This window comes from Cystoisospora suis (genome assembly GCF_002600585.1).
Source record: "Cystoisospora suis strain Wien I chromosome Unknown contig_954, whole genome shotgun sequence".
Lineage (NCBI taxonomy): Eukaryota > Apicomplexa > Conoidasida > Eucoccidiorida > Sarcocystidae > Cystoisospora > Cystoisospora suis.
In genome coordinates this window covers 44454-70309 of record NW_027153755.1, presented here as the reverse complement: position 1 = coordinate 70309, position 25856 = coordinate 44454, and the positions used below count along the sequence as shown (strand labels likewise).

The 25856-nt window shown below is 55.2% G+C and overlaps 3 protein-coding genes across 3 annotated transcripts; 1 reads left to right on the top strand and 2 right to left on the bottom strand.

The window, feature by feature from the left end:
- Positions 1-346: 346 nt before the first annotated feature.
- CSUI_002269 (short chain dehydrogenase reductase family protein) lies at positions 347-4128 on the bottom strand. Its single transcript, XM_068062471.1, has 5 exons — positions 3898-4128; positions 2534-3525; positions 1992-2241; positions 1543-1686; positions 347-1311 (listed from the first exon to the last, which is right to left on the bottom strand). The coding sequence occupies exons 2-5, from the start codon at positions 2579-2581 to the stop codon at positions 680-682; spliced, it is 1074 nt and encodes a 357-aa protein (XP_067925558.1). The 5' UTR covers positions 2582-3525; positions 3898-4128; the 3' UTR covers positions 347-679.
- Positions 4129-4975: 847 nt separating this feature from the next.
- CSUI_002268 (uncharacterized protein) lies at positions 4976-10453 on the bottom strand. Its single transcript, XM_068062470.1, has 4 exons — positions 8923-10453; positions 7733-7888; positions 6821-6906; positions 4976-6271 (listed from the first exon to the last, which is right to left on the bottom strand). Exons 1-4 carry the CDS (start codon positions 9199-9201, stop codon positions 6103-6105), a joined length of 690 nt encoding a protein of 229 aa, XP_067925557.1. The 5' UTR covers positions 9202-10453; the 3' UTR covers positions 4976-6102.
- Positions 10454-18888: 8435 nt separating this feature from the next.
- Positions 18889-25843, top strand: CSUI_002267 (zinc finger mym-type protein 5-like; the record flags this gene model as incomplete). Its single annotated transcript, XM_068062469.1, has 2 exons — positions 18889-22476; positions 23215-25843. A coding segment is annotated over exon 1 (1656 nt), but the record flags the coding sequence as incomplete, so codon positions are not given.
- Positions 25844-25856: the final 13 nt, after the last annotated feature.

Genomic DNA, 25856 nt, shown 5'->3' with positions numbered 1-25856 from the left:
TCTATGGAAGTGAGCGAATACACCTCTGTCCAACATTACGCTCCCGAGTCACAAGAAGGTGCCGGGAATGATTCCGTCGCGCCTCCCTCTGTTCATCGCGACAAGCGCCGGTATGAACGAAGAGTACTTCTGGACTAAGTTTCGAGCCTCGGCTCACTCCGGACAAACGGCATCCGTGCCCGGCTGTTTATCATCCACTCCGTGAAAGCGAGCCGCACCTCGGAGGGCCGGGGGATGACCGAATTGCCGGATGCGGCGATGCGCCGTGGTTGGACTAGCTTAGGAAGGAGACTGCAAAGACACTTTTACGCTTGCGCGTTTCTTCACGATCAAAAGCAGTTACATCTCTTTTTGACAACATGCAGTCCTCACATCACAGCAACGGGCCCATGGTAGTGCCCAACTAGAACTGTAATACGTGACATACAGCCTAGCAATGCGGCATATTCAACGAAGTACGCAGACCACTCCCGACACCTGTAACCTCAGCCGCCTGCCGTCAACACACTTCAACATGCCAACAAAATCTCTGAAGAAACCGTTGACTGTCTGCCCGCTGGGACAGTTCCAGAATTTGTCAGTACAAGTGAAAGACACTGTGATGAAGCAGCTCCTCACTGGGGATACTGGCAAAATCTGGAATACGGACGCGCGCCTCGCTGAATCTTTCTCCTCTTCTCTAGAGCTCCGCGCGTCTACCGTCATGGACAGGGGGGACCGGCTGCGGTGGCGGCACCGTCCTGGTAGTGCGGGTGCCCTCAGTAACAGAACCCTTCACAGGCTGATCGTCATGGTTTCGTCTTTCCTTCCTCAGACTATCTTCCTCATCCTTCGTGGAGTCAGATCCGAATGAGGCTAGTTTGGTGAGCTGTGTGACCGCGTCGGAAATCACGCCTGCGACAGTGTCCACTGCGTCCTGCGCACTGGGAAGTGCTGGAGGCTTGTCCGCAGCCGCTGGCTCAACTGTCGCTTTCTCCGGCGCTTCTTTGGCCGCAGCAACGTCTTCTTCGGCTGCTGCAGAACGCTCGGCTTTGCGTTTCTTGAATGAACCCAGTCGATCAACTGCTGGACTCTTGTCAGCAGCCCCTGCAGCCGCCGCCCGCCGCGCCGCATTGCGGCGCTCGCGGATCTCCTGTTCGATGCTGCGTGCGTATGAGGCCGCTCCGTAGTTCACTAATAAGTTTGTTACGCCGGGGTAGTAGTACGCCGAGTACATGTAGAAGAGGTCCGGATTCTTGCCAATCCAAATCTCCGAGAGCCCTCGGGAGCTCCCGCGTAGCATCAACTCCGCTGTCCGGTCCGAGGACAAGCCTAAAAAACGCAGCGGAAGCAGTGCGCTGTCGCCCATGGCAGGCAGTAGGCAGTACTGCCACTTTGAACAGGTATTTAGTCTGACACCTCCCCGCGAGGCCGATTGTAATAGCGGTGGTCTGCGGCCTAGCTGCACTGCTCCGCGCACAAGCAGATGCGTAGTGCCTTACGCACAAACCGGTTCCAGCCAAACACTGCGTCCACTACCCCCCCCACCCCTGCTGAACTCACCTTGCCGGATATCTTCCGCCACGTGAGAGCCTTTTGGGATGACACTCCCATCAGCATAGAGTTCCCTGTCGCAGAGGTCCGTTCGTATATATCCTGGCAAGACGCTCGTGACTTGCACAGGACTTCCCATCGCACGCAGCTCGCCTGCGTGGTAACAAAACAGCAGTATCCTTTGCTGCCATCGCTCCATCGCTACTGTCCGTGGCAACGTGCCCCCACCCCGCCTACGTGTTTGAAATCGACAACCTAAGGCCCCCGGTCGACAAAGCTGCCCGTTTGACGGTCCGCGGACAGTTGAGGGTTCTGAGCACGGCAGCTCATCCTTTTTTTCTCCCGCTTGTGCTTCGTAACGCTGTCGCTGCGAACTTTGTACCTCTCGCAATTCCATCGAAGTCCGCGCAGAGCTTTGCGATATGCTGCTAAAAGAGAAGCCTTCTGCGAATACTTACGAGTAAGTCCGTAGGCAAAATTGAGAAGTGCTCCCTTCGCCGCGCTGTACGCCGTCCTGCCTCCCAGTGTGATGCGCGCACTCATCGAGTTGGTGAATATTACGTGGCCTGCTTGCTGCTGGATCATCCTCGCAACAACGAGCTTGACAAAAGCCATCTGAGACGTCAGATTCACCTCTATAATCTCGGTGTCAACGGACGAGGGGAGCATGACTCCCCGACAAGCCACGCCTGTACACCCACATAAATCCTGTGAACATGCCATCTCACCAGAGACCTGTGGCACCGCGGTCACGCAGCTGTTGCGCGTGACCGTCACCGCCCAGCACACACCTCCATCTCTAGAGAGTCTACGACTTTAGCACACTGGCCCCGTGAGCACGCAGGTTGATACCGACGCCTACACTGTACTATCGAGAAGTGCCTGCCAGCGAGGACTCACGAGCAGCAGGAACCCGGGGCGACAAAACTGCAACGGCCAGTCTAGAGACCGACAGGTTTGCAGACACAATCCAGCAGGGCACACAGTTCGCTTGACTCACCTGCATTGCTGAATAAAAAATCAATTTTTCCCTTCCATTCGCGCCCATTATCAACGACTTCGCTGAAACTCCTGGGAGTCTTCATGTCAAATGGAAGAATGAGAAAATCATCTGGCGAACGTTTAACGCCCACGCTCCGACTGTATGCTATTGCATCATCTCGTGCCTTGATCAAATCCTCTTCCCGCCGGCTTGACAAAATCACCATACACCGTCGCGCGGCCAACATACGGCAAAGGCTCAGCCCAATCCCGCTTGAGGCGCCTGCGTTAAAAACCATATGCAACGGTGTTACTGCGTGACGCCGCACTGAACGCAGTGAGTTGCAGACGTGGAACTAGAATCACCTTTCGCATTGAGGCAGGCACACGAGTAATCCTGCGTCTGCATTGCAAGTGCGCGTGTATCTTCTTTGGTTCAGAGAAAAGAGATGGCTTCGCACTCCCCAGCACCTGCACACCGTAGTCTCTCAAACTACCAAGCCCAGTTCTGGCTATACGGTTGGCGCGACCCGTCATAGGTCAAATACTTCAAGCTGACATTGTATAGCACGTACCTGTGACCCACGCAACTCGGCCCCGCCAGTAAGCCTTATTCTCGGGAAGAATTTTTGTTAGGAAATCACACTCCCTCAATAACAGCGCTGCTGACGCCGCCCACAGGAGGCGAAGTAGAAATGCTAGCGGCTGACACAATATTAACATCACTACTGCCAGGACAAGGCCTGGTGCCATCAGAACCTCTGCGATAGCTGTAAAACCCTCCATTTTTGGTCTGGTCTGACACCTGTGTAGCAGGAAGGACTCCTTCGTCCGAGGAAAGCCGCGTAAACCGACACAGAAGTGTCATGTCCAGCCAGAAGCTGCCGGCGTCGAAAAGCAGAATTAACAATGGGTGAAAGGCAACGAAAAGGATGACCAAAGTGGCATACACCAGCAACAAGATCCCTACTACTACGATTAACCAGCGCCAGGGTCCGAGGCCAGCATAAGCTGAATGCCCACACACAAAAGCATACAAGAACGACGGGCAGACCCGCAGCGTTTCAGGCATATGAACGTGGAGGGAACATCGTTTTATCCGCCTTTACGAACCAGCTGCCTGGTGGCAAGGTCGCACATAAACTTCGCAATTGCCACCTTCAGCACGCCAACGTGTCCGGCCGTGTTGGCAAAGACCGCATACGTGGCAAAACCGACTGAAGACCCAACTTTGAGAGAGAAGGTTTTCTAGTCTCTACAGCTTCGGCCCGTCGACATTCGCAATTTCCACCGCCCCCCAGGAGGTAACTAGACGGCTCACATCACTGACGCTAAAATTTTGCTTGGCTCACTACGATGGATGAGCCATGTCACCGACCTCACCGTGGTCTGCTGCTTCCAACCTGGTCTCCGCTAGCATTGTAGGAAGCCCCGCACACGGCGCGTCGCGGCGCGCGTTTTTGTGTCCGGCCAGGCGCTTCCGCACCTTGGCGAAAGCACCTCGGTGCTCTCGGGTTCCTCCGAAGATGAGCGTTATAGGGTGTCGGTGACTGCAAGGGAACCCGAATGGCGGTCCAGCTGTCAAGCGGTCCCGTTCGCAGTGTTAGCGATACGCTTAACGCAAATGCAAAACAAACGCGGCACGTAGCACACTCTGAACGACTAGTTAGACAAATACCAAATCCAGCTCGCAAGCCAGCGCCATCCATTTCGAACAAGTTTCCTCAGAATTTCTTATCACGTCCCGCGCTGTGTGCGAGCCTGGGCGGCACCAGGTTGTGTGAAGCGGGACGCCGGCTGTAAAATGTGCTTTTACGGCCCGCTTGTTGACAGATGTTCTGGTATGCTTTGCTCGTGAAAGAGCGTAGCTCTTGGGCTTACGTACGAGCTGCGCCGTCAATGGAGCAAGCAGAGCGGAGCCGACAGACGGTACTTGGTGCACGCTCCACCGCGTCCATCCCTGGTCGCTCCCTTGCCAGGTGGGCGTCCGCACGCCCGCCCAACCAGAGAAACATCTAGGAAAAGCTGTCCATAATGAGGCCTGTGTGGAGCAAGTGCTACAGCAGTCGCGTCCAGTTGCCAAGCAGCTTGCGCTCCCAACTACCCACAGGTCAGGGCACTCCCACACCAGGAGCTGCACTGTCTGTGCCGAGCCAAGCAAGGCCATGAATGCCGATGCCGGACAACTGTTTTGTACAAGGGGTGCTCAGTCTTCCAGAACCGACAACCTGTCCCTGGCCAGACCAACTGGATGTGTACAGTGTATTGAGTCCACCGGGTCAGGTGAGAGGTACCGCGCGCTGACCAGCGCCCTAATGTATTGGGAAACACCTTGACATAATTTTAAAACCATTGTAACACTAAGAAACCCCCGCAGACAGACCCTGCATCGGGGCGAGGAAACCCGGTCACAGAACGGCAGCGAGAGAGCCGCTGTGGCGTCAAGAGCATTCGTACCTACCTTTTGACAGAGAGTAATGCCTATGCTCCCGGCTGAGTTCGTTCCTCGGAACCTGCCCGTCGCCGTCGTGCACGGATAGAATTTTGAACGTGAGGCAGAAGAATCCGTATGCACACAACTCAGCAGGCAGCAGTAGATCCAGATTCGGGAAACTGCGCTGGCAGTGTGGAAAACTGGCCAAGGCTGTCTGGCTTTTTCCCGTTTGATGAGAGCACGGCTGTCTCGAGTTCGTGTTTTGTTACACCCTAAGCGAAAGGCTTGCTGGCGCACTCAACAGAAGAGCCGTTCCACCTGCAGAACCTCGGAGGAGCTGCACCACGAACGACCAAAACAGTCGAGCGACGGAAAACATATCGGGAGCGTGATGGATCTGACAGCGTTAACTCTCTAGACGTACTGCAGTGACACACAGCGTTTCTCCATAGCGTTCCAGCACCTTGTGTCCGGTGTAGCAATTCAAGCCAAGAGACGCGACAAGCGCGGCCGTAAGTGAAACGAGATGATCGTTTGTGGCTTCCCCAGCACTTCACCGAAAAGCCTGATGGACAATGTGGTACACTACGAGAGTCGCCGAGCGAAAGCTGGGTCCTCGCTTGTAGAGATCAGAGTCTGGCCTGTCACGGAACTATAGTACTCACAAACGCTGGAGATGGCACACCACCCAAAATGAAACCGCTGATAATGTGGCAACCCAAACACGGGGAGCTCGGGCCAAAGGAGGTTGAGCATTTGACTCCGGATGGGCGGGGGGCTCTTGTCTTTGGGGAGTATTGAGATCGCGAAGATAGAAAACGGGACAACCGCCTCTCAACCACGCATATTCTAGACTTTGACACGTGCACACGACGCTTGCATGTATGTCGCCAGGATCTCGGGTGAGCATCCCATGCTTGGGCCCCGAGCAAAACCGCATCTTGTCAGACGAAGGCAACGCCGTTGAAAAGAAAAAGGGGAATACGAGGTCGCAAGGTGCAGCCGAAGGCGCGGCACTCAAGTCTTCCCAGAGTGCAAAGCCAACAAAGACGCCCACAACGCCGTCCGAAATTGTACTTCTCTCAGAACAAACGACAAACAGGTACCGGAGCATGTCGAGGCCGACAGGTATTTCGACACGTCAAAGGAACACATCAAGACTTTGGGACGATGACCTCCCGCGTCCTCTGTGGTCGCTGCAGGGCAGCTGCACGGCTCTGCTCTGGAACGAGAGCATCCGGAAAGAAGTAGACCATGCGAGTTGGCTCGTTGAATGGCACAGGGCGGTATCCTAGCGTGAAGCTGCAATCCCGACACCTCAGCCTACATGAACGCAGTTGGGACACAAGTGAGGATCACGCCACGGAGCAGACGATTCAGACGACATCCACCCCCCGACCAAACAAACCGACAGTGAAAACAGCCCTCTAGTGCGACTGGCATTCGTTCCGAACAAACTTTGAAGCACTTTTGTGTGGGCGTCTTTTCTCGGTCTTCCCCTTAGGCTTCGCACGTCACACGGGTGGAAGAAAAAAGATAGAGAGAAGACCGAGCACGGCAAAAAGAGCCCAGAATATTGAGCACCATCTTCTTCCCGTTCATAAATGTGTGTATGTATGCGTGTGTGTGGCCCCGAGCACACCGGCTCTCACACACATTCGAGGGGACCAGACGCGAAAAAACGACCAGTTACAGTTCGTGGTCACATTCCCCTGAGTCCCACAGTATTCTTCGCGCGAGCACTTTTTCCGTGTGACGATACTCAGTAAAGCCGGCACTATTGCCACACGAAAATGCTCGACACTTGCCAGTACTAATGGCAACCGTGTAGCAGGTACTGCGAAAGCGGAAGAACGCCGAAGAGACGCTCACCGGTACTGCACCTCAAGGCCGGCGTGTCGCCTAAGAAGGACACGATCGGCGGGCACCGTGTAAAGCTTGTTGAATGACTCAAGTACCTGCACATGCTCACACGAGAATAAGACTGGTCGAGAGACCGAAATGGAACACGGCTTGTATGCGAGACTGTCTCGCCCTCGAAAAGAAGCAGCGAAGGAATCAGGCGTGGTCCAACGAAAAGAAAACCGCCAGCGGGACACGCGCGGGCTCTGACCGCAAACTGTAATGACAATCTACGCTTTCTTGTAGGAAGCAGTCTACTGATGAAAAAGTCTTACAAAAGACCCTCGGGATCCGTGACAGAACTGGCCCTTGATTCCCCTCAGCAAGACAAGTCACTTTCTGTTGAGAAAACCAAGTGCCGTGACAGTTCCGCATCTGAAGTGCAAATACCACTTCGGAGCCCGAGGAAGGGGAACTACACGACGTTGCGGCTCCCCTTTAGCCTACGTATCCACGGTGCTCCCTCTCCAAGTACAAAGACATTACGGAGGCACGGAGCTCGTTTCTCATTTCGATCGCAGCAGCGCTACCCCCGAAGCTAGATCATACAACGTCTTCAGCTTATTGTAACGGCATAGCTACCGATCAGAATGCGAACGGGTCTTGAGACCCGTTACAGAAGCAATATAGTCGGGCTTGCTTCTATGTGTTGCATTGAAACCCTGTGTGCACAGTCGCGAAGATAGAAAAACGTCCCGCCGGCGAAGGATTGTAAAAAAACCATCAAGAACCAAGCAGGGTGGCTGCCGACAGTTAGGTAGGTCCGTCTTGACGTCTAAAACGCGACCTTGGTCCGCCGAAGACGTCAAGAAGTGTTTAATCGCGGGCGGAAGACAGGGGAGTGAGATTTCAACTATTGTCGGTAAGTCACGAGCGTCCTACCTGCAGCACCACGGCATCATCTGAGCCCCGACGAGGAAGGCTCAAAAAATCGACTTCCGTTACAAGAGCGTGGGCTCCACATACAGAGCAGTAATGTGTAGAGAGCTTTCGTTCGGAGAACTGCAACGCGCTATCTTCAGAAGAGTAGTTCAAATGCTGCAAACAACAGAATCCAGAGAGAACCAGGCTTCACTCCACCGGAAAAGGGGAACGGGCTGGACCGCTGCAGTCGTAGGATTACCAGTAAACAGATACGACTGATGTGCACGCACGGAGTCAACGCCGGCACATTTCTTTACGCCTACACCACCGCGATCATGTTGGAGTGTGCACAGAATCACAGTAGGCCCGAGGGTGGCAACAGATAACTGAGGGTGAGAAAGAGCACGGCGCAGTGTAGGAAGCAGACGCCATTTCTTACAACGAAGAGGAACTCTACTGGACCAGGGACTGCCTGGGGGACTATACGAAGCCGCCAGCCGTTCAGCGTGGTTGTGTGCGGACACGAAAATCACATATGGTATTCTAGCATAAGCGCAACTACCCGCCTACCTATGATGTCGTATGCACTCTAAAAGACGAGCCGCCGGTAGCCGGTGTGAAACCCCGCGAGTTATTTTTGCGGCTGCACACGTGAATCTCCTGGAACGTCGGAACCGAGGGCCCACAGAAAACCCTGCTTAGGTGGACGCGCTACGCCCCTGGCGCCCGGAGACCACACACGCATCTTTCTACGCACGGCGTACCGTAGCGGTTGCATTGATGTTTCTGGAGGCCATAGACCTCAAAGACGGATGCGTACTGTGCATGCGGGGGCATCTGGAATTCAGACATGAAGTGGATTTTTCAGGACAACTACCATATGGGACCTCGAGAATGCATCTCAAATGTTCAACTGATGCATCTCTAAAACCTTAGCTCTTACGAGTAGGTGCTGGTACAAAGAGGCCACTACTCGCTTTCTGAGATGAACGGCTTCTCCCCCTTCTGCACCACTGTAACTTCTTCCACTCGGATAAAGCTTATTCGGAAGTCGCGAGCTGGGGTCTGCAACTTGCATCCCCCCTAAGGACCAGTTTTGCTAAGGAAAAGGAGTAGCCACGCTACTTTGCCTCTTCAACAAAAGTGAGCTTACTGGCTGTCCACCTGCGAGCGTACAAACTGCTCGCGAACAAAAAGAATGGGCGTACCCGGTATCGCCTGAGGTGAGCTGACTCCCGGCCGAACTCTTTATCCTCTATGGCTTTCTTCCTAATATCTGCCAATGTCATGTTATCCTTAACACCAAAAGACGAAGAGAAAGGTGAGGCTGCCAGAGGTGCTGGCCGAACAAGCCTGCTCCCTGCACCAGCGGCCGCGTATAAAGCCAAGGCCTCAGGGGTGGCCGGTGAGTACCTTGTATTGACAGTAGGGTGGCCGCTTTCCGTGTCCGCAGCCGGACTGATCAGAAAAGGATTAGGAGACGACATCGCGCCGAGTAACACGAGGGAGAGGTCTTCTGCGAAAAGATATGACGAACCGACTACAGAGTTGTTTTGCAAAGAACGACCGAGTGCCTGTAGTTCCGACGGACGCACCAGGTGTGCCCCCAAGACGGAGGAGCAGGTGGCCTGGCTTTACGAGAGCGGGTGCCTATTGCCTGGAGTTGTGAAGGAGCGTCAGACCAGCCTGTAGGGACCTTGCATCCCCGCGCATCCTGGCGAAGCGACCTCAGGGTACCGGCGAGACGAGGAGGGTCACCTGCCCCATTCCTTGAGACAGACGATATCTACACCCCCGTGACACCATCGGTGACCCGTCTCGAGATCGACCACGTACGCACATTGCCATGCAGAAATCCCGAGGCAAATCTCGGAGTAAAAAGTGAAGCGGCTTCGCGCGGCGGCCTGAGAATCACGAACTTCGGGCACCCCTGGCCTGTTCCAAACACATTTTGGTGAAAAGAGTGAGTGAGGAGCTCGGTTCCCGGTAGTTAGCGTTTACCGACGCGTAAGGAGTAAAAAGGAGTGGAATAGTCCCGTCCGTACGCTCCGTTAGTCTGTGCATGCACATGCACACGTGAGAACCTCCTCCAGGGGAGAGGAAGGAGACTCGTCGGCCGAGTGTTTCCACCGGTTCCCTGCGCCACCTTGACGCCTAGCAAATTCTGCAGCTACCTCGCCAAAAGAACCTCCCCTCTCCTCATGCGGAAGACGACCACGGCTGGACCCAATTGGATCGGATGGTCCGCTCTTTCGTTTCTTTATTTTCGACGCCACACACGAGAATCTGGACAGAGTTTAGTTCACCCTGGTGGGAGGCATGCTTCAGGGATGTCGCGTTGAGGGTTGCACATGCCGAAGGACGGCGACACCAGCAATGAAGTGGAGTGGAGACGGGCACCGTCAAGCTTGTGGAGTGCACCCGCGCGACCAGATCGCCCGCTGTGCCGCGCTGCTTAGCGAGGGTTGAGAGCCACCTGGGCCTCGTCTGATCACGCCGTATGATCGCGCGTGCTTCGTTCCAGGGTGCGCTTCGGGTAGATCGTCGCAAGCTCAGAAGCCGACCGCCAACCTCTGCGTCTGTGTAAAGCTTCGTCTCCGAACCGCGTATGGCCCATGAAATTCGCCCTTCTGTCCGCGTTCATCCGTCTTGCATCTCGCAGGCACTCTCCGATCACTGTACCACTAAGCGATCGAAGAGAGCTTTCGTTAACACAACTATCGGCCCCCTTTGGAATCCTCGAAGCATTCAACCTTCGGGCGTGAATGTAATGAAATCTTGCGCGGCAGAAGGGGGCGTTTAGTGAAGATCATATTACAGGTCCATTTGCGTGAGCGACAGCAGTCTGCTGACCATGAGAAATTCCATTACAATGTGTGAGAGTGTTCGGCAGGGGGGTTCCTCCAGCAGTCGCCGCACTTGCGGTGAGCTGGTGCGGCTCTTGAGACATTGTGAGAGAGACGCGTGAGCGAATTCACGCACGGTACGATGCTGTGCGTCGCGATCAGATAGGGGTATTTTCTTTGCGATACCGGGGGCCCTGATGAACCTACAAGCGTACAACACGTCAGTGCAGCCACATTCCGTCAAGCTGAAAGCTTATACGACGCTGGCATTCTTTGGACGTACTGTAACTGCTTAGTTTGGGCGGCCTCGCCACTGCCTGTCTTCTTGGTGACGAGGAGGGAGGGCAAGCGGTCGAGGAAACCACCTCACGGATGTTAGGACGGGTTCCGCAGTCTCGCGGGCAAGCGTCCACTGGCGGTGTGTGGATTGTGTAACACGCAAACGCATTATGATCCACGCTTTGTGGCGCCGCTGCCGGTGAATCTAATGTAGGGGGACCGTCATGCCATTCCTTACTTGCAGCCTGTCTCCGAGAACACAATGACTTCAAATTCGGGCTCCAGCTCCAAGTCGTCTGGGTTGGCTCGGTCGAACCGGCTGTTTTCTTTAATCTTCACTAAAACCTCATCTGCGATGTCGAGAGTCGGTAAAGAATGTCATTGTCACATCAGAGTGGGTGGCAAAACTTGCTGCCGTGCAGGAAATACCCCTCCCGGCAAAAAACGAAAAAAACAACAGTTTGGTACGTCCCCGGGTTGCGAACACACAGGCAGTTGTGCCTCCCATGACAACAGACACGGGCCCACAGCTGGACTCTTCGCGGCCGTAGTATGCGAAGGCGACAGCACAGAGTGGGAGTGCCTACGACTCCCATCATGGAGGCGCTGTCGATTCACCAGATCGCTCACCCGGAGTATGCTCCGTGCTCGCTCTGCAAGAGCTGAAGTCGAACAGCGACGCCACCAGGCCAAGCTCTTCGCAAACTCGCATCTCGATCTGTTCATTCTTAGGTGTCAACCCCACTTTTGCTACATCTTCTGAGCGGGGTGCGAGGTTGAGCCCAGCCCTGCATGCACGGGCCGGCCACAGTTGGTCACATCCCAGGCGTGCTTTCCTTGTCCTCTCTAGCGTAAGGAAGGCAACGACTAACCGCATTCCTTCGGTAGATATTACTCTCCCAGGCGGGTGGTGTTCTCCTCTTTCTGATCCGGTCACCCCGCTTCCTGGTTGCTTCACGAAGGGAGGGCCTCAGGGCCGGCTTCTTCGCGGCACAGGTTTTTCTGGCACGAGCAACGCTCACCTTCTCAGTTCCAGCAGTAGAGCAGACGGAGTCGTTGGGCACTTCACAAGATGGCTCAATTCCTTGAGCGGAAAGTCTTGGAGGCAAACACCATCCTGGAGCAGAAATACACACTTGCGGCTCGCCGAATGGGCGGTACATGTTGGCAGCTTGTGTTTCCTGTCCTCTGAGCGTACTTCGGTAGGATAACCAGATATCAGTGTTCAGGCCGCAAGTGTGAAGCCGGACGCTGCTACTCACTTTCGAAAATTGTAGTCTCAGGGTCAGCCGGTTCGTGCGGAGCTCGAGTTCCACCGAGCTGTGAGGCAGAGGCTGGAAGTGCCAGTACCTGCTCATCCGCAAGCACAAGGCTTCCCAGTTCTCCCGCACAGACGGCGTTTGTTGGAGACTTCACCCCCCTGCACTTTCCACGCAGGTTCTTATAGGCCGACGCCCCGGCTGGCACGCTGACCCCCAGGGGCTACTAGATGGCCGTGTTCTACTCAGGTGGGCCCCACGGACGAGAGATTCTCGTGACGGCCTACTTCTTTCACTCCAGCTGCACCCGCCCCTAATTTTTTTTCCCGTGACGAGTCCAGCCCTGGGTAGACACGTGGAACGGTGCGCGAGCGGTGATGTGTAATGCCGGGTGTAGGATCTACACCGCTATGACACGTCCGAGACGAGTGAAACCACTCGTGCTGGGGTGCAGCTTTACGACGATCTCCAGAACGCTGTGAGAGCCGCTTGGTGCCGAAAGCGTAATAGCGTCTACGTCACATGTCTCAACGTTGCTTTAACCGTCGAGATGTCATTTGTTATGGACAGCCAGGCGGCCAGCACAGTTCGAGAGGCTCAGGAAAAGTGAGTACGCACCTGTAAGGGAAATCGAGAGCCCTGGGCTGAAGGAGAGTGAAGCGCGTAAGGTTGGGTGTGCAGAAGGAGATCGAGCGGGATTCTGGATCCATCTGTACGTCGGAAATGAGGTCCGTCCTCCATAGTTCCTTCGTAGGGTCCCACCACGCCACCTGCAAAGCGCGAACGTGAATGGAGCTACGCTTTTTTGTGGACCTCTTTGGAGGTTGTTTCACTGAGCTCTACCGTGAGGCGCCGGCTATCAAGGAAGGTGTAGTAGCAGCTTAAGGCAGCTTGTGGGCTCATGCGGTGTTGTCCTTGAAAAACTACGACCAGCAGGGTCTCCTCGAGACCTTACATGCCTTTCTAGCTTCTGTCTTGAGCGGGTGGAGTGAAGAGCTCGTAGGTCCACGCACGCCGCCTACCTGTCTCTTTTTGGAAGTGCTCCAACAAACGCTACTTCATGTCCCAGTCAGAGTGTTGCGAGCAGGCACAATCAGCTGCACGACATCTTTGTTCTATCTCCGAGTTCGTTCACTGGAAACGCTCGGGCTCGGATCCTCGGCTGCCGCAACGCGCTGTGCCTTCCTTCATATTGTATCTGTGGAGGCGTACCAACTGAATTGACTTGTCAAAGATGACATTGGGGCCGACGGAGTACTCAATTCTGCATGGGGCTGCTTCAGCGTTCAGCGACTCTTCTGAGATTAGCACAGTACAGTGGTCGGATACGACTAGGCTTTGGGCTGCGACGTACGAGCACTCGGGACGTCTGATCTCTCTGGCGGCGACAACACCGTTCAGTTCTCGCGGTCCCAGACGCGTTGCCGTGAATATTGTCGCGCACGGGGCCTACAGTGAGACGGTACTAGAGCCCATGGCGCGTGTTTCACGCGCCGATATGTTTAGAACATTCTGAAGAGCTCCGCTGCGTTCTTCCATCTAACCGTACCCGCAAACATGGACGGCAGCTTCCGTAACGCACTGGTGCCTTCCGGAGGCACGATTCGCATCCGCCACTGGTTCAGGAAGACAGGTTTCATTGGGACGGAGATTATATCAATAGACAAGACACCACCGAGAGCAATATAGTCCTGCCCTGCGGAGTCAAACGGCGCCACCCAGTCGAAGCCCGTGTAAATCGCGCGTACACCTGAACGGACACACAGGTGGGGGCGCTTGACCAGGCACGTCGCGTTGAAGTCCTGTCAGGTGCGGAATTTCTGGGACGTCTGGGACCAGGAGAAGCTCGTTTGACGGCGTAAGTATAATGTCTGTTGTCTGTCAAGCCTAGTTCTCAGTTAGGAGTGAAGGCGCCAGGACACGCTAAGCCGCGCTGCTTGGTTCGTCAGCCCCCTCCAAAGCTGTGTCTCTTCAAATCAAGCTGGATGGTAGCTTGACTACAAATCACTCGGGTTCTCGCTGAGAAAGAGGCCGGAAGCTTAGAAGCCGCGCTTAAAAGCTCAGCTTTGGCTAAGGAATCTGGCTGGCACTTTCTTCGGGGCTCCTGACACTTACCCACGTACTCTCCTATAAACCCAAGTCCAATGTTTTTCGACAGATCGACGGTGACTCCAATAGACGAGAAATCTAGGAGCCTAGGCCTGTACACGGTGGAGGCAGTCGCATGCGACAGGCCAACCACTCAGGAAGAGGCACCAGACAGTTGCGACAGCTCTATGGTTCGCTGAGCGCCAACAGAGGATCCGACAGCTCCCATTTCACAAAAGCTACCTCGAATCCCCCCTCTGGGCGCTTGCCCTACAGGAATGCGGGGTCGCTGGATACCTGTACTGGATTGCGGGAAGCGCCTACCTTCGGGGCCGACCTTTATTGCAAACCGGCGCACCGGCTGGGGGCCCCAGCTGGTCGTATGGGCATCAGTGTTTCTCACCGGAAGCCTTTTACGCTGGGGTTACCCCAGATGCCCACTCTGATCGAACTGTGCCGCGACTGCCACGCAGCATGCACCTCCGACTTCTCAGCTCCTGGTATTTTCTCGATATAAAACCTGTTTTCAGAGGCAGCCAGAATATGGGGGCCTTTTTGCATGTCGCTGTTGGAACCCGGTTATGCGGCACCCGGTTGGGACCGATTATACTCGTTGCTCTGGCCAGCCACCTCGGAGAATAGCAGCACCCGCTGGCCTCTTGTCGCTTGAGAATTCTATCTATCACGTCGGGGAATGCGTAGGCGCTCGCGAAGACGGCCGCGCCTTAGGCCTCACGCCGGAACCAAATCCTTACGGTTTACCCCTCAAAGAATTACAGGCATAGACAGATTTCAGATTGCTGGCATGGGGCAAACAATCGAGTATGCCTAGGATCAGGTGTGGAGCAGTCTCTGGGCTGAACAAAACCCGCCGGAGCGTGTGGGATCTCCTTCCTAGAATTAACCGCTGGCGGCTACAAAGACGCGCGCCGCACCCCCAGTGCTGCTCTCGATCCTGCGGCAAAAGCTCAACGGTGAGCTCCCCAGTGCTTCTTCTCAGACGGTGTGGCACAAACAAGCATTCTCGGCCACTCCGCGCGGCTGGGCCTCACCGAGCACGTCGGTTTCTTTTCCGGTTCCTACAGCAGTTCTTATCCGAAAGAGTCTGACTCACAAGAAACGCGCCAGGCACTGATCCATCTTCTCGATACAAAGCCTCAAAATTCGCGCCGAGTACCTGCAGTTCACAATGGATGGATGTCCCTCGATGGAGCATTTGAGAGCTATCGTGCTCGTTATTCGACCCATCAAACTCAAGTCCAAGGAGTAAGGTGGGCAGAGAAAGTGGCTACGAACCGGTTGTTAGAAAGGTGACGCGTGCGGACTGGGGTGCCTGTACTTAACTCAGTACTCGGCCAGTTCTTTGAGCGGGCTGGACATCACTTTGCACTCGACATAAGCTCTCGTGAGCGATTTGACACAGCTTATCCAACAAAGACTAAAGGGTGCCCCTCGCGTCTGCAGGTATTGCTTATGAAGCAGCGTCCCGGCCTGTCACTGTGCCGTACTCCAGTAGCTGCTGAGGTTAGAACTCCTTTGTAACGAAACATTTCTGTACGGTATTTTTTCTTCTCTACATGCAAGAGCGGCTGCCTCGGAAAAGACACTCACTCTTGACAAAGTGTCCTCTTCCGTGTATCGTTGAGCCGCCTTGCTTCGTACCACTGTATAGCAATGAGCTCCGCCGTCCTCTCTGGAAGATAGAAGAGAAGGAAGAAATGGCAGGTACCAAGCTAGCGTATGCTAGCTAAGTGCTATCGCACACGGGGTACGCGAGCCGCTCGCAAAGCAGCTTTGGCCGCGGACTGAAAGTGCAGCTCAAAAGACGCCTCGGCCCAACTAGGGTGCAAGCTCACTGTTGCGGCGTCGATACCGCCGCCACGAGGGCGTGGTGACCTGATTTGTGATCTGTGTGTGGATAAGACCGAGGTATTCCGCGACAGTCTCCAAGTGACCTCCCGCAATGAATTCGCGAAGCACCAGTCCCAGTATACCCCCGCGTGCAGTTATCTTCGGTTCCTTGCCTGCGAATCCGCAGGCCTGAAACAGTTCCGCCACGCGTCTTTCCGTATGGGCACTCCAGTGTGTTAGAAAGCTCGTCAGGCTGTTCTCGTGGTCCGCGTCTGGGTAAAACGCGCAAGTAGAAAAGGCTTCCCACGCCCTGCGTTCGGCGGCGGCTAGGCGCTCAACTTCGAACCGCCGATCGCGGTCCGTCTTCATTGCTCTGACTTCGTCCATTTCTGATCGAATCTGGCACTCATCCTGCTCCAGCTGTTCTTGAATCTTTTTTTGTCGGTCGGTCATATCCTGGCGCACCCACGACACATAGCAGCACCGCGTCCTGAGTGCATTCTCATTGTAAGAGTCACTGAGAACTCAAGCTGAAAAGAGACTCGACACACTTGGCTCGGCTATGGCAGGAGAAAAACACAGGAGCGGCCTGGCTTGTAGCCTCTGGGGCTACCCGCATGCTGGATCAGCCACCCCTGGCTTGGTTGGTCGAAATGCCGTGAAAACAACCGGCAAATCACCTCGTGGGGGGGCGAGAGTGATAGGGTGGCAGCCCCTATGTGAGTTCCTCCGGAGCCTCTCGGACAGATACCCTGAAGGTGCAGGTGGCATCGAGACCGGGCACGTTGAGGCTGGCACTTGGACAATCACTAGAAGCTTAGAGAGACAGCGTACACGTGCACCTAGCCAGCTTGCGGGTTGGTCAGGGTGGTCAGATCAGGCGACCTTTGCCGCGGCCTTGGCTTCTTTGGACGCTCGGGCCTGGGCCGCCCTTTGCGCCTTCTGGCGCTCTTTGCTTTGGTATTCAAGTTCATCTCGGATGGCCTTCTTCGCACGTCCTCTGGAGGCCATGGCTTCTGCTGCTTCCGCAACCCTGTCCGACGTGCTAACGTATTTTCGGAGCCTGGCTCGCAACGCAGTGTCCCCCGAGCTCGGCCGCTGCTCCGACCCCGAGGCGAGTCGGCGGAGGTTTGGGGCTTGCCGGGGTTCATATCTGCATCTGCCAAGACTGCCGCTGGCTGAAGCGAATTTAGTGGAAGGCCGGATGTCGGCCACCAACAGTCAACTGTTGTGAAGGACGAGATCCCTTGGTCCTAGCGTGGAGGCCACTATGCCAGTCAAGAACTTGTCACGACTCCGAACGAACTACCGCTGTAGCAAAACCAAGCGCCTTTCCTCCCTGGGATACCGTCTGCAGTGATACTGTTCTCCCAGACGGCGCAAATATTGCCGGGAACGGAATTTCACAAGAGCCACAAAATTAAAGCATCGCAGGACGCCGGTATCCGACAGTCCTCGTGGACGTTGAGCCTTTGCTGCCATGTCTTTAATAGGAGTGTACCAGGTACCTGATTTACCAGTGCCGCCCGCGGACTGCAGCATAGCCGACAGGGCTGATCGTAAGCTTCGTCCCCCACACCAGTTTAGCCTCCACCGCAGGCCCTGTTCTTCAGTGAACGGGGGAGATCGGCCTTTTGGTATGTTCACGTTCTCTTCCTTTAGTGAAGGCACATGCCCCAGGGCACCCTCCACAGAAGCGAGGGCCACACCTGCGGACGCGCGAGGGCGCCCCTCCTTCGAAGGCTCTGTTCTTTGTCGAGAGATTAGAACGGAAACAAATGTGTTTGGTGCTGTTTTGCTCCGTCCGTTTCAAGATGCCCGCCGAGTTTATACGCAGACGGGTTCTACGGGGTGGCAAGAACACTCGTCGTTACTTGTGGGAGAAGACGGAGAGCTTGTTGGGAATAGTCGACTCCACTCACCACTACAGCCATGCAACTCTGTATGTCAACTGTCTGCGGCCTCCTGCCACGAAGTAGGGACGCGATTTTCTTTTATAGCGTGATAGTTGCGCCCGAGAGTCAGAACAGCGTGCCACTGTAGGCGGCGAAGTAAGGACACACTTCAGACCGAGCGGAGCGAGGTCGTGTCGTTTCGAGCCTGCAAGCAAAGTTTTCGGTCAATACAGCCACGTTACAAGCCCAGTATGGGGGGCTCCGGCTCCACTCCACACAGCTGGCAAGGTGACTGCCGAGTTTTTTTTTACACAGTAGAAGAAAAGGACACACCTGTAGTCCGGCCTGATACACCGGCCGGATCTTGATTGAAGCTGACAGACTGTGCTGGACAAACCCTGGCTTTGGAAGCCCAATCTCAAACAAGAAACATCGGCTCCAGCTGATTGGTAGGAAAGATGGGTAGTTTATAGCGTTGCTGAAGGAACAGGCTACGTGGGAGTTCCGGCTCGCCTGTTGGCTGGTTATATGGGCGGCACCCCGAATTCGACGCTGGGCCGTGAGCCCTAATGTGCGGCCATACTCAGCAAAAGAGAAGGTACTATCTGCTGCTGCCTAAGGCAACTCGGTTTGCTGTCTCGGCATGGTGCAGCTGTGCAGTCGGAGAGTGGTTCCATTCTTTCTAAAAAACAGGCAGCACGGACAGCCTTCAGTCAAGGGCTTCGTACAATTCCTTTCCAGCGCGTGAACGCCGCATCCACCAACAGCAATCGATGAGAAACAACCAGGAATGCCTGTAGGCATGCTGAACAGAGGATAGCGTGCGCGCGGCCCACCTACGGCTGGTGATGGCGAGATGTCTTGGGGCACCGGGAAGGTCGTCCCTGCCAGCCGTACCGGGTCTCGCCCGCTGTGTCGCGGGGTTGTAACGGACCAGAGAAGCGTTTCTGCGAGCTTTTTCTCTCGTAGATCCGCGGTCCAATCGCAAGCTCCTGGGCTCTTTCACTTCTGTAGTGGGACTGGCTCTGCTTTTTTTAGAGGGTTTCAAATTTCTCTGGCCGCTACTGATGCGTAACCTTTCGATCCTGTTGTGTATGGCTGTTTTCCCTGAGGGCACCAGCTGCAGCGGTACCAGCGAACAGCATTCCTTCGGGCGCAACGCACGGCCCGCTCACTCTGAAGGCCATGCTAGTCCGTTGCACCTCGCAGCTGCACTTTCTGTCTGCCGGTTCTAAGTCGTTTCGCTCAGTCTTACACCTCAATACGTCTGGCGGATTCTCCTGTCCGTGCTGCCGCTCCAAAGCCAACCATCCCGGGGCGACACTGCTTTGTGCATCGCTGCCCACCGTCCACCTCTCCCCCCCGACTAAACGTCGGCTAAGCGGAGCATATTGCCGGCTGCCGAGATTTCGTGTGCCTTGCCTTCGCTTGAAAATTGTGTTCGGTCCACGCGACCTGTCGGAAAGGAGGTCGAACCACAATACGGCCGTGCGGCATCCTGGAGGCCGGGGAGCCGCCTGGGCATCAGCACGGGCAGCGTGCAGCGTCTGCCCGGGTGTCCTTCCCGTGAACACATCTTCGGGTGACTTCATTCTGTCCGTATTTCAGTGGTTTAAAGCGTTATCAGTTTCGAGGACCGCACTCCATCACCACGGCGAATACTTCCCTTATTTCCGTGGGCAGCGCCCGCAGCGCCCCCCTCTCGGCTGCAGCGTGACAAGCTGCGGCGACGGCTGAGTGTCCTCGCATGTCCGCGGCCGGCCGGCCAAGCTCCTCTCGTGTAATCTCTTTTCTTCAGGTGGCGACTTGTGAAGCGTCTGATGTGCTGTGTCTGAAGCCTAGGCACTAGCACATCTGCTCTATTCCCAAGCGAATCCGCCGAAGTTGAATCCCCACACACCCGGAGTGCCCATCGTGTCTTACCCGCCTGGCGAATCTGCTGTCTAGCGCGGCAATTGCCAGCTAAGGCCGTCGCGCAGTGTAAGGTGGTAGCGCATGTTTCACAACAGCAAGCAGCTCGAATGCTTTGCTGACCGCCGCAGCGTTCTACTTATCTGTCTTGTCGTCACGCGCTTCTTCCCGACGGATCGCCGGGCCGAGAGGGAGCCGCGGGCCTACTCCGGCGCACGCAGCTGGACCACCGCTGACACAAGGAGCGACGCGGACTAGTTGTTGGGCGAAGCACCATTACTCAAGGGTGCTGCTGTTATCCACAGGCAACCCGTGTTGTGCCCTTTAACGGGCGTGTCGTCCCCGGTGTCGCGTCTCTTTGACCGTACTAGGCGTAGGCCGCGCGGTAGAGTCGGCTCGGGTATCGTTCGCCTCAGTCGCGTGCCGGCGTCTCTCCGCTTGTGGGTTGATCCCTGTCGCCGTTCCCAGGAGGCGGAGAGACTCTTGGATTCTGTCCTTCTCGTAATTCTTTTTTTTTGATCGCGCGTCGTCTGGTGTTGTTTGGTTTTGGCACACATTCCTGTGTACGCCAGTGCAGACGGGCCCGCGTCTCACCTTGACCGCACGTGGCGCGTCTCTCTTTGGAGACCCATGGTTGCTGTGTCTTTGAGAGGCCGACTGAAAGTCTTGTAGTTCCGTGTCCAGCACTGGAGTGAGGCGCTGCCTTCGCACGGTCGTCTCAGTTTGCAGGGGACGTCAGTGGGCTGCGTGGCCTTTGTATCAGAAGAAAGAGGGTTCATTCCTTAGAGGGGGGGCAGGGCCTTCCACGCGTCTCTCTACAGGTTCTGTGTGTACGCCAGTGTGCAACGACAGTCCGGAACGAAGCAGGTGTCCGCGTGGTGGTTTGGTGAGAGCTTAAACCTGTGATTTTCACGGGGGAGAACTCTTCCACTGCCTTTTGAGGAAAGGGTCCCCTGTTTCTTTGGCGTCGCTCACTATGGAAAACCTAGTGGGGTCGATGGTCTCCGCAGGTTTTGCGACGTACGTCGGGAGCCGGACGACTTCTCTGCCGTCGACCGGTGCTGTTTCTCCTGACTCGTCCCCTGTCTCACATGCTACTCAGTGCACCACCTCTCCGCCTGTCCAAGGTACTAATGCTGGTGCCGTCCGGAGAAAGCAGCTTTCAGGTGCGCAGAAGAGAAAACGCAAACGCGAGCTGCTGGCGAAGAATCGTGTGGAGCCTGCATCTCTTTTCTCGTTTCTTTCCAATACAATCACTTCGGACGCGATCTATGAGGACTGGCAAGATCTGAATCGCGCTATTCGGGACGAGTCGGCACGGTACGAAGCACGGACACAGTCTCTTTCGACCGCGGCTTCGACAGGTGCTGCCGCGCCGAACTGCTCGTGTTGTCAGTCTCAGATCTTCGGGGACTTGGCCGACACCGTCTGCGCCCGGAAGGGTTTCTTTCACACTTGCGGTGGCGGCAACGGCTGCACCGGCGTCGGGAAGAAGCCGAAGACGGAGATATGCAGAGGGTTAGATTGTCCTGATAGCCTCAGACAGCACCCAGACTCTCCTGTTTTGTGTGAGGCTAGCAATGAAAGTACGCGCAGCTCGTGTGCAAGCAGTCGGGAAGACGAGGGGGATGACGATTCTCAGAGTGGACATGGTTGGATGAGAGACACAGAGGCGAGCCGTTGCTCTTCTTCCGAATCACTATCGGACATGGTAATGGCAACGCTTTGGAACAGAATGAGCTCGTATATGACCGACGGCAGTAGGAGCACAACCGATGTCAGCAACGGCGGAAGCAGTATGGAGCTGGCTTTGTCGTCTGACGTGAAGGGGTGCGAAGTGGTCGGGTGGGGTGACGCCACAACAGGGGCTGGGACTGGACAAGAGGATGAATCCGTTTCTTGCCGAGCAGGCTGGAGCGCTGATGACGGGGGCGACGCACACCGTCTTCCGTGCCGAGCGGTATACGATTCCCGAACAGATGGCAGTACGTGTTGTTTGTTGCCGATCACGGCGAAGGGGTCCCGTCCTCCTCAGTCTCCGCCTCGCCTTCATCATGGTCGACCCTTGTGCATGGCGGGCGACCCAGTAGACAACAGCTGTGTCAGTCGTATGAGAGAGTGCGCTGAGCCCCTGGAACGAATGGCGTGCTGCCCGGTTCAGAAAGAGTTGCAGAGAACAGCCAGCGGGACACCAACCACTGCAACTAGCGATGCGTCTCCGTTATCATCTGTTTCTCCCGCCCCGGAGGAGATTTCGGGTGTTCGACTTCAGGACGGGCCTGGTGCGCCGTCGTCAGTGTTCGCTGCCGCTGCAGTAGCGTGTGCGTGTGTTCACCGGGGCAACACGTCCGGTCATAAAACCGTGGAGCGCCATTCTCATGACTTGTTTTTTGAGGAGGCGCCGTACGATATGGCAGACCCTGCGAACTGGCCGCAGATTATGTCCGAGGAGATGCGCTGGGCTCTAGTGAAGAGGGGTCCTGTCCAGCTTGTTGAATACCCGTACCCGCGCGATGGTACACAACGGCGCTTTGGTCGGCAGCACTACTGGAGAACCCTCAGTTCGGGAGAGAGGTTGTGGCGGAGCTGGTTGGTGTATTCCCGGAGAAGAGACGCGGTGTACTGTTTCTGCTGTAAGCTTTTTTCGCAGCTATCCAAAAGTGTAGTCACCACAGGCTTCCGACGCTGGAAGGGAATCGCCGAAGTGTTGAGGAGTCATGAGCAGTCCCGTGACCATAGAAGCTGCATGCTACAGTGGAAATGTTTGTGTCTCCGTTTGCATGCGGAGGTGGCCTTTGGAGACCTGAAGCAGCTGTGCACCCCGGCAGCTCACGGGCTGGGCCACTCCTCGCTAGTGGGGACTGCGACTGGCGGAGGAATGGAGGAAGACGGCTCGTTTGCAGATGAAGAGTAGACAGAGCCGTGCGTCCGGTCTCACGTAACACTCGTTCGGGTCGGTGTGCACATATCGTTCTGAAGGAAACTTCGATACCGAGTCCGGGGACCAAAGTAGTCTGAGAGACAATTGAGCGTAGTGTGTGAGGCGCAGAGTTGCCGGCGAGTCGCGTCTCCGTGGAAAGTTTGGTTTTGCTTGTTCTCCTGCCCTGGTGGGTGTAGTGGTCGGGAGCGCGGAGCAGGACATGACATCCTGCGAGACTTTAGCGCTTCATCAGCTCGTGAGGAGTTGGCCGATGTGGCAGCAACACGTAAGTGTGTAGGCGGGTTCTTGTATTTGTAGAACAAGAGGTGAGAGGGGGAAGGCGGGTCGGGATATCGTGATTTTTTCGATGAGAGGTGCACCGTTTTCTTGGGCCCTTATGTAATGCTAGATTTCAAGAGCTCGTTGGTTTTGTCGTTCTCTGTGGAGGCAGAATGACGACCCCAAGTGCTATCATAGGGCTGTGGAGCTCCTGAGTAAAGCTTGAGTCCGGGTACGGTAGATCAGTGCGTGCCGTCACGCAGCGTTCCACCAACACGCCGATAATGGTAGGAGCCGTACGGCATCCAGTAACTGCGCCGAGACTTGTTTTCTTAGGTGTAGCACGTCAGTGCGGTTCTGCAGTCCAATTTTTTTTTAGTTATATCGTGGGAGCGGCTCGAAAAAGGAGTGGCAGGGGTGTGGAGATTGGTGTCCGTGTTTCAACATCCGTGTCTTAGTGCCACGGTGGTAATGATGCCGTCCGCGGTTCTAGGCTGTGTCGCTCGTCTCTGGGTTTCAGTCCCTCAGTCTGCATTGATCACTGGACTTGTAAACAAGGGCCGTCAATGAGTAAAGCTTGAGATGTTCATGCTAACCCAGCCGTTGTCCGTGCATCTGCTCACCCACCTCCTCTAGTGTTCGCCGCTACCGCCCGCGCACTACAGCTATCCCGCTCGGCCTATGTGTCAAAACCTTGTATGTTACATGCCAGCCGGAAAGAAAAGCTGCGGGATGGAGGAGGCAAAACACAAGTGACTGTCGATTCATGTGATGAGGAAAGACAATAATAGTTCAAACATGTGGGAGGAGAACCGATAAACATAAGCTCACGTACTGTTTCAGGGGAGTCTTGTCCCACAAGATGAACGTACTAGTTGCAGTGTTTTTATCTGTTATGAGGTGGGATTGGTTGCTAAGCCCATCTTTGGTGCAGAGGACTGAGCTTTCGAGGGTGATAGTAAATATCGTTAGCAGTCGTGTATGGTGCCGTTAGACTTTCATCACCGTCTTTCTCACTTCGTGGTTGTTTCCCCCGTGTTGGTCTCTGCCCTCGTTGGTGGTGTGCGGGGAGCTGCTGCTTTCTTTGGCTTTAACGTGCTGACGGGGTTTTCGGCCGCTGCCGTGCGCAATGCTTCTCTGCCGTACCACGGGAAGGAAAGCAGGGACAATGCAGGGCATCTTCAAGTTGGTTGGCCGGTTCCCCTGTCTGAAGACATCATCTCATTTCACGAGTTGACACCGAGCGTGCGGGAAACTTTTTTTCAAGGTTGTATGGCTGAGGTGTGCCACGGCTGCCTTCATGATGTGTATGCTTGATGCTTGCTGTAGTCGCTCGAAGCGGGGGTTCCCTGGTTTGCGTGTGTCCCTGCGGAAGCTGAAAGAGCAGTTGACTTCATGGCTTCATCCGAGTACGTGTATTGAACGCGACAAAATTTTGTGTGTGTAGCCCAGCCGGTGCTATGCTGAGGTGAGTTGAAAAAACAAGTAGATGTCAGTCGGCGTTGCCTAGTCAGTACATGCGTGCTAGGGTTCTCTGAGCCGTTCTTCATAATGCTTGTTTCCGTCTCGTAAGTCCGTTACTGTAAGATATAGGCAGTGAAGCAAAGAACCATTGACATGAGAGGTGATTTCTACCCACTAGCATGGGGGGCGACCTGTACACGTACATAAAATACATGCACGGTATGGAATGTGAAAACGGCGTGCGCTTCACAGAAGGTCCGCCGTACTATTGAAAAACCCATGGTACTTTTCCCGACCTACCGACCAGCTTTTCCTCTCAGTTCCACGTGTGCATCTGCCACGTGTGCATCTGTTGCGTTCAAATACAGAGGGAAGGGGTCGAACTCGACAGCAGCTTTTTGCGTGCGTCGACGGGCTTCAAGAAAGGGCTACCGGATCCACCTATCTAAACAGGGATGAACTGTCATGGCCGGAGTCTTAATGGACGCGGCCACGGCTTTTTATCAGTCGTCCTCGTGCTGACGGCGGGTTTCAGCCGTGATCAGTCTTGCAGGACTGTAGTAGCGCAGCTGCTTCTGTTGCTGCAGCAGCTGCTGCTGCTCGGTGTCTGTATCCACCAGTAAATGTCTGTGTATACAGGTGTGGAAAGGGAGAGACGATGAACATACGTACATGGTGCCTGTCTCCAGAAAGTCCAGCGTGTCAGTCAGGAGAGGCCGCGCAGCGTTTGCCTTTGGCCATGTAATTTTGAGTCAATGTGAATCGGGCCATTGTGTGGAGGGACCGACGGTTCTGCTTACCGGGATTCGATGACCACGACAGCAGCTGCGGAGAGACGTTCGTGTCCTGACGACGCTGCCCCGTGCAGTTTTCTGTAGATGGGGACAGCTCTGCTGGTGCAGTGGCTTGGGGGCAAGTGGTAGTAGTGTGAGCTCCGTGGTGGTGGACGTCCGATTCCAGGAAACTGGTGGTTAGATTCCCCGCATGAACAGAAAGCCATGTTGTATAAATGTGCTTTCACGGACTGCTAGACAATGTGTTCCTCGCGACCCCGCTGTTCTCATGTCGTCCTGAGGAATCTGTGACGGTTTCGTCATTTGCAGTTTTTTGAGGATGGACGTGCGGCAAGCGTATATCAGATCACAAACGGAGGACTGGATATGAATATGATGGTGATAGTGACCTAGGTTGTAGATGACCCAGGTTTTATGTCTTTTGCCGTTCTGTAAGGCATATCCCCGTAGTGTTCCAATACAATTTCGTGTTCGTTACACTGTGTCCTGTGTACGATAAGCACAACAAGGACGACAACTTTTCTAAATCGGGAATGTGAGACTACCGTTTCTGGCT